Source organism: Stenella coeruleoalba (assembly GCF_951394435.1).
Source record: "Stenella coeruleoalba genome assembly, chromosome: 6".
Lineage (NCBI taxonomy): Eukaryota > Metazoa > Chordata > Mammalia > Artiodactyla > Delphinidae > Stenella > Stenella coeruleoalba.
Genome location: NC_137151.1, coordinates 109,492,655 through 109,499,889, shown reverse-complemented (window position 1 = coordinate 109,499,889; position 7,235 = coordinate 109,492,655). Strand labels below are relative to the sequence as shown.

General features: G+C 63.6%; 1 protein-coding gene across 1 annotated transcript; it reads left to right on the top strand.

Moving 5' to 3' along the window:
- Window positions 1-465: 465 nt before the first annotated feature.
- IHH (Indian hedgehog signaling molecule) lies at window positions 466-5,862 on the top strand (the record flags this gene model as incomplete). Its single annotated transcript, XM_079924788.1, has 3 exons — window positions 466-777; window positions 3,208-3,469; window positions 5,204-5,862. 3 exons carry the CDS (start codon window positions 466-468, stop codon window positions 5,860-5,862), a joined length of 1,233 nt encoding a protein of 410 aa, XP_079780914.1.
- Window positions 5,863-7,235: the final 1,373 nt, after the last annotated feature.

Below are 7,235 nucleotides of genomic sequence, written 5' to 3'. Positions count from 1 at the left end.
TTCCCCTCTCACTCGGCCCCGGGCTGCGCCGCAGACGGCAGCAGCTCCCGCTCCGCCCCAGCCGCCTGACCGCCGGGCCGGGGTGCTAACCGCGGGGCCCGCCAGCCCGCCGTCCCGGACAGCCCAGCCCAGACCGGCGGCCCGCAGCCCCGCCGCCCGCCGCCCCCCGCCGTCGCCGCGTTGCCAAAACAAACGGGCCGGCCTATTTATTGGCGGCCGGCGAGCCGGGCAGCTCAGAGTCGAGGCGCCGAGGGGGACAGAGCGCCGCCACCAGCCAGGGCCCCGGGCCCCCGCCCTGCACCTGAGTCCCGCCGGCCCTGCGCCGCGCCGCGCAGCCCATGGCGCCCCCACCTGGAGCCCCCCGGAGCCACCCGGACGCCTGAGCCCCCGCAGCGCTCCCGTCGACTCGCCCACCCATCAGCCCACCAGGCGTCCTCTCCCGCCGGTCTCCCGGGCTCCCCGGCCATGTCTCCCGCCCGGCTCCGGCCCCGACTGTGGTTCTGCCTGCTCCTGCTGCTGCTGCTGGTGCCGGCGGCGCGGGGCTGCGGGCCGGGCCGGGTGGTAGGCAGCCGCCGTCGGCCGCCGCGCAAGCTCGTGCCGCTCGCGTATAAGCAGTTCAGCCCCAACGTGCCCGAGAAGACCCTGGGCGCCAGCGGGCGTTACGAAGGCAAGATCGCGCGCAGCTCGGAGCGCTTCAAGGAGCTCACCCCCAACTACAATCCCGACATCATCTTCAAGGACGAGGAGAACACAGGCGCCGACCGCCTCATGACCCAGGTGAGCGCGAAACGCCCTCGCTGGGCGCCGCCGCCGAAGCACCGCCACCTGCCCGGCCCTACCCGCCCCCTGGCACCTTTCCTTGACTGGCTGGCACGCCCCCTGGCACCTGCCCTTCTCGCCGAGATGGGCCGGCCGGGGTCCCGGCGGAGTGTTAGCATTCCCCGAGCCCGCCGGAGGCTGTGAGAAGAGCTCCCCGCTGCCAAGAGCCACAGCCCAGCCGGTTGGCCGTGGCCCCTCTGCCCTGGAGTGCTGGCAGCTCAGGTCAGATGCGGCACCTGGAGGTACCTCTACCTGACTGCCTCCTGCGCCTCCGGGATGCACCAGTCCCTCCCGGCCTAATCTTCCGCACGGCTGCGCCCCTTTCATTTCGAGGCGATTTGGCACCCCTGAAGCGAAGAAGCTCCGGGCGCGGAGGGCCCCACTGGCCTTTCCTTCCCGTGCGCTCTCGGTTCTCAGCGCTGCCCCCTCCTGGAGCAGCGCCCCGGCGGGGTCTGGGTTTAAGGAACAGCGGGGAATATTAGAGCCAGGAGGTGGAGGTGGGGAAGGGAACTTGAAGGGCAAGCCCACGTGTCTGTCCCGAGAGCTGAGCGGCGCAGCTGCAGTTGAAGGGTGAGGTGCCAGGCCTCCGGGCTCTGAGACCTAACTTCGGGGGGGGGAGCGGGGGGGTCCCTGGATTTTATGGCGGGGATGGATTGAAAGAGAGGGGCTGGGATGCCGGACAGCCCCACAGCAGGGCTAACTTTAGTCTCTGCGTGCTCGGAACAGGACCAGCACTCAACCCAAGCGCCTCGGGAAGGGGTGGGGGTGGGGGGGTGGAGAGCAAACTTTCTTCCCTGCTGCCGGGTTCGCAAGGGAAGACATCTCCGTCCCCTTCCTTAGTGGTCTCCCGGGGCTTCCACCGCAGGCAGGCGGCCTGCTTTCTAGGTGCTCTGGGAACGGCAGCTAGACCACGGCCCTCAGCATGCGCTCTGGCGCCGGGTCTGGCCGGCGGGTGTCGGGGCGAAGGTTGGCTGGTGGCCGGGCCGGGCCGGGCGCCGAGGAATGCAGATAAGGATCCGGGCCACGGGCTGGGCAATCATTGACAGCGCGTGCCCGGGCTCTGGACCCGAGGAGGGGAGGGGTGGTGGGGGATAGAGGGGCGGGGAGCAGGGGCCGCGGAGCGGACATAGGTGGGTGGCTAGAAGCCTGGCGGCAAGGAACACACGGAGCTCCCTCCCCGGGCCGTGAGCACCCCCAGCTAGATTGCATCCTGGGACGCATCTTGGGAGGACCGACAGGGCCTTGGGTTTTAGCCGCTGTTGGCTCCTGGGAGACCGAGTCCAAGGGTCTGTGGGGCCCGGGCTCTGAGGGGCGGGGGTAGTTCGAAACATGGGCTGCCTCCACTTGGGAGCGCCTGGCACCTCAAAGTGAAGGACTGTGGAAAGGCCCCTCTCCCCCAGGCCCCACCCCCCAGTCAACTGCGGGGTCCCTTGGGCTCCAGGCACGAAGGGAGCCAGCACAGACGATGATCTCTGCGGTCCTTCCCCCAGGGCACAGCTCGACTCCCACTCCATGGGAGGCGGAGCATGAAGCCGGCTCCCTGAGATCACACGCTCAGTTTCTCGGGTCCCTTCCCAGACAGGGGCGGCGCAGAGGTGCTGAGGGCTCTCGACTCAGGGAGAACGTTGCCTGGGTTTATCAACCCGGAGCGCACCCCTTGCAGCGGGAGACCATCCGCATGGTCCTCCATCTGGGCAGGCCAGGCGCTGGCCTTTACACCAGCTTCTGGCTCCCGGGCTGCCGCCTCCCCTGAGCGGGTGCGGGCCGGTTTTGGATCGTGAGGGTCCCAGCAGGAATGCTCTGTGGCGCCGAGGGATCCAGGCAGGCTTGGGATTCCCCTCCAACACACCCCCAGGCTGCTGAGGCGCTTCGCACCTGCCGCGCCTGCTGCGCCCTGGCCGCTTCGGGGGCCTCAGCCCTGGGGCTACGGTGACACCTACTGGGCTCCTCGAGGCTTGCACGCCTAGCAGGCCGGCGGCCGGCAGTCAGCTCTGCTACCACCTTTATTCTCCAGGCAGCAGGCGGTCCCTGGTCCCTGGTCCCGCGGTGAGACCGAGGGACCCGGCGCTTAAAAGGTGGAGACCTGTCTGTGGAGGGATCAGTAATCCCAGCAGGAGAGAGAGAGCTTAGAGAAAAGCTCCCAAGGGTGAGCGAATCGACGCGCCCTCCAGATTTGTGGCGCCACCGCGCGGGCCAGGTCCCTGGGGCAGCTGATGCTAGAAGGGAAGGAGCACTTTAGGACTCTCTGTTCCTAGGAGAGAGGGATAGAGCACCCTCCCCGGTTTCCCGAGTCCAGCGAGTGCAGTGGGAGAGTGAGGGACGAGGCTGCGCCGTAACCTGCCTGCGGGCCAGCTCCTCCCCCTAACTCGGCTTCCTTTCCTCTCGCAGCGCTGCAAGGACCGCCTGAACTCGCTGGCCATCTCGGTGATGAACCAGTGGCCCGGGGTGAAGCTGCGGGTGACCGAGGGCTGGGATGAAGATGGTCACCACTCGGAGGAGTCTCTGCATTATGAAGGCCGCGCGGTGGACATCACCACGTCGGACCGCGACCGCAATAAGTACGGACTGCTGGCGCGCTTGGCAGTGGAGGCTGGCTTCGACTGGGTGTATTACGAGTCCAAGGCGCACGTGCATTGCTCCGTCAAGTCCGGTGAGCCGCTGCCGGGGGGCTGGGCCCGGGGCCGGGGCCGCAGGGCATGGACAGGCGGCGCTGGGCCCGCCAGGGCCAAGAAGGTGAAGAGACCCTCCCAGGGATGGAGGCGGGGACCCCGGGGAAGAGGACGTCTGCGGCGCTCCCCGCTGCTGCTCCTGACCACCTGCTCGACCCGTGCCTGATAGTGTCATGGCAGGAGCCTAGGGAGACAGGGCCCTGTCCCAGCGACGCTGGGTGCTGACTTGGCGGTCCACAGTCCAGAGCCTGCCGCAGGAGGTGCAAGACAGAGCAAGCTGGCCAGATGGAGGAAGCCAGGCTGACAGAGACGGCCTCCCCACCCAGTGTGGTGCAGAACGCTAGGGGGTGGGGTGGGACCAGGGGCCAGAGTGTGCCCAGACACCAGCGTGCCTGAGCGGGAGCCAGGAGCCCAGAGGTTCAGAACCCACGGCCCAGCTGCAGGTCAGGCCCTTTAAGGCACTGTGTACGCCCCTCTCAGGGGGCGCAGGCGTCCCCAGCCTCTCCTCCAGGGCCCTGAAGCTGGACATTTGGGGGCAAAGCCAGCCATGAGGGCAAGAATAAACAGAGTGGACTTAATAAAGTGGATTTTCCCAGATCGGCCGCCTTGTTGATCAGAATTGGCAGGCACTGGGGCCTCGTCCCCCCCCCTCAAATCTTGTCAGCGTCCCTGTCACCTGCATTGAACCCAGTCATGGATGCTTCAAATGGTTCCTGTGTGACTGCCAGCGTGGTCCCCCCTCGCTGCAGGCTCAGCCCTCCATGCCAGCCCCATGCAGCTGTCACACTCACAGACCTGGCACACTGAGACCAGGCAGGCTTTTACTATTCCTGATCCCACCTGGGCTCACAGTGGTGACCCCACCCTGACCTTTCCCCTCAGCACTTCCCTGCCAACTGTGTCTGCTTCAAGTCACATCAACCCTTCACCTGCTAACGTCGGCCAGGTGCCAGCTCCTAGGGTGGCCACTTGCCTTCATAACTCCTAACCCCCAAACACTATTCTGCATCCCACCCACTGATGCCATGGTGTCTCGTCCCCGCACAAGGACCCAGCACATGAACTGAAGATGGTGATTTCACCCTTGCCACTGAGCCACACCCTGGCCTGGCCATTCACTCTGAGCTTCCCCAGGAGTCTGTATTCTCACCACTGACTGGTCCTCCTCTCCCTTGGAGTATAGACTCCAAGGGCCGGTTCTGGCACAGAACTTGGGGTGTCAGTCTGAGAGGGCAATTTTGGGAAGCATCTGAGCAATGGGTGAGAAATAATGGGACATCCAGATGCCAGAGGTGCTAAGCAACTTGCCTTCTCGACGAAGCTGCAGCTTCTGGGTGTCAAGTCACAGCTGACCACTGCTTGGCTCAGCTGACCTCTGGCCTCTCTGACTACTTCACAGCCTTGTCAGGATTGGGAGCAGATGGGGGGGCTTCACATGGGCTTCAGGAGGGCCCTTTCCCTCACACCCACTGGGTCTTGAAGCCTCAGTGTGCTCCTCTCATTGGCAAAGTATTAGGCTGGGGAGGAGGGCAGGAGGTCACACTGTGGGCTGGGGTGGATTCAAAGCTGCATGGAAAGTGAGGGGCAGGGGACAGGATATGGCGATGGGGGGCAGCCTGGGATCAAGAGGAACTCTGGCTGGACTGGGGAGGGATGCTGTGACCGGGAATCCAAGCTCCACAGCAGTAATGCCTTCATGTCCCTTCTTCCCACAGAGCACTCGGCCGCGGCCAAGACAGGCGGCTGCTTCCCTGCTGGAGCCCAGGTGCGCCTGGAGAGTGGGGCACGTGTGGCCTTGTCAGCCGTGAGGCCAGGAGACCGAGTGCTGGCCATGGGGGAGGATGGGAGCCCCACCTTCAGCGACGTACTCATTTTCCTCGATCGCGAGCCAGACAGGCTGAGGGCCTTCCAGGTCATCGAGACCCAGGACCCCCCGCGCCGACTGGCACTCACACCCGCCCACCTGCTCTTCACGGCCAACAATCACACAGAGCCAGCCACCCACTTCCGGGCCACGTTTGCCAGCCAAGTGCAGCCCGGCCAGTATGTGCTGGTGGCGGGGGTCCCAGGCCTGCAGCCTGCCCGAGTGGCAGCCGTCTCCACACACGTGGCCCTTGGGGCCTACGCCCCATTAACGAGGCATGGGACACTGGTGGTGGAGGACGTGGTGGCCTCTTGCTTCGCGGCCGTGGCTGACCACCAGCTGGCTCAGTTGGCCTTTTGGCCCCTGCGACTGTTTCACAGCTTGGCGTGGGGCAGCTGGACCCCAGGGGAGGGTGTGCACTGGTACCCCCAGCTGCTCTACCGCCTGGGACGTCTCTTGCTGGAAGAGGGCAGCTTCCACTCACTGGGCATGGCTGGGGCAGGGAGCTGAAAGGATCCCTCTACTGCCCTCCCAGAACTGCCCAAATGGGTCCAAAGGCCTACCTGCCAGGAGGGCGCTGGCCCTGGAAGGGGCCTGAGCGGGGACACTGGTTTCTACCATCTCCTCCACCACAGGTGTACATCACTGAGACTTGGGCAATGCCAGCGTCCTCCACCCCCATCCTGGTGTAGTGACAAAGCTGCAAGCTGAGCTGGCAGTGGGGGGTGGCCTCTCTTTCTATCCTAGAGACCAGTGGGTCCCAACCCAGCCAGCTCTCACTATGATTTTTCATACTTGCCTCCCCCAATGGGGAGGGCTCATTCCATCCATCTTAGGCCCCTCTTAAGTGGGCTTGCACCTCAGTTGATGCTGCTAGATTCCCTGGGAGCCAGCAGGGAGCCGGCTGGACTCAATGCTGCCCAGAACTCAGAAGGCTGCAGGGTGGGGCAGCCAGCCTGGCCATCCTGAGGCATGACCTTCCTCTCTGGCCACGCTCCTCGGGACACAACCAGAGACTGTCGCTATCAGTGTACAGAGTTCCGTGTTCCGGCCAATGTGATCGTAGTGCCAGGACTGGGTGAGGGGCTGGATGTCCTTCCCACCCCTGCCCAGGCTCTGCATTCCCACTTCTGCTGAACCATGACCCCCCACCCCTCCTCCGGTCAGTCTCCCCCACCTTATTTATTGGCACCGAGGGGGAAGCCCATGGGAAAATTTTGGGGATGTTTTGGTCTTTTCTTCCTTTTGTAATAAAAATTATTTAAGTTGTTAGAGCCCTAGTGTCCAGGATGCCGAGTAGGGCCGATACACAGAGAGCCCGGAGCCATGGGTGGGGCTGTCCAGGGCTGTGCTCACCTTCCTCCAAGGTCAAAACTTCCAGAGCTCCCACCCCCTCTGTGGGCCCTTTTCTCACCCAGTAGGTCTGCAAAGTCTCAACAGAGAGCTGTGTTCTGTGCCAGGCAAGGCCTTTCCATGCTGACTCCAAAGCTTACCCTAAACAGTTAGACCAGTCAAAGAACTGATGTAACTAGTCCATGGTCATTTCCCTCATCTAGAACCTGATTTAAGGTGTTTTCCCTGCTTATTCTGGTCTTTCTCAGGGCCTGGGTTTCTGATTTTTCACAGTGGATAATGAACTGTGGTATGAAAATATTCTATAGAATTCACACCTGCCTTGTGGCCCATCCTGACTTCTTGGGTAAGTCAGGGGTCCCTAACCCAGCAGTTCTCAAACCTCAGAATCATCTGGGCAGCTTGTTTAAAAATGATTCCTGGTCCCACTTCCAGGATTCTGCTTTAATAGATCCAGATTGAGGCCCAGGAACTTATTTTTACAAATACCCCAAACATGGCAGATAGTCCACGGACCACACTTTGAGGAA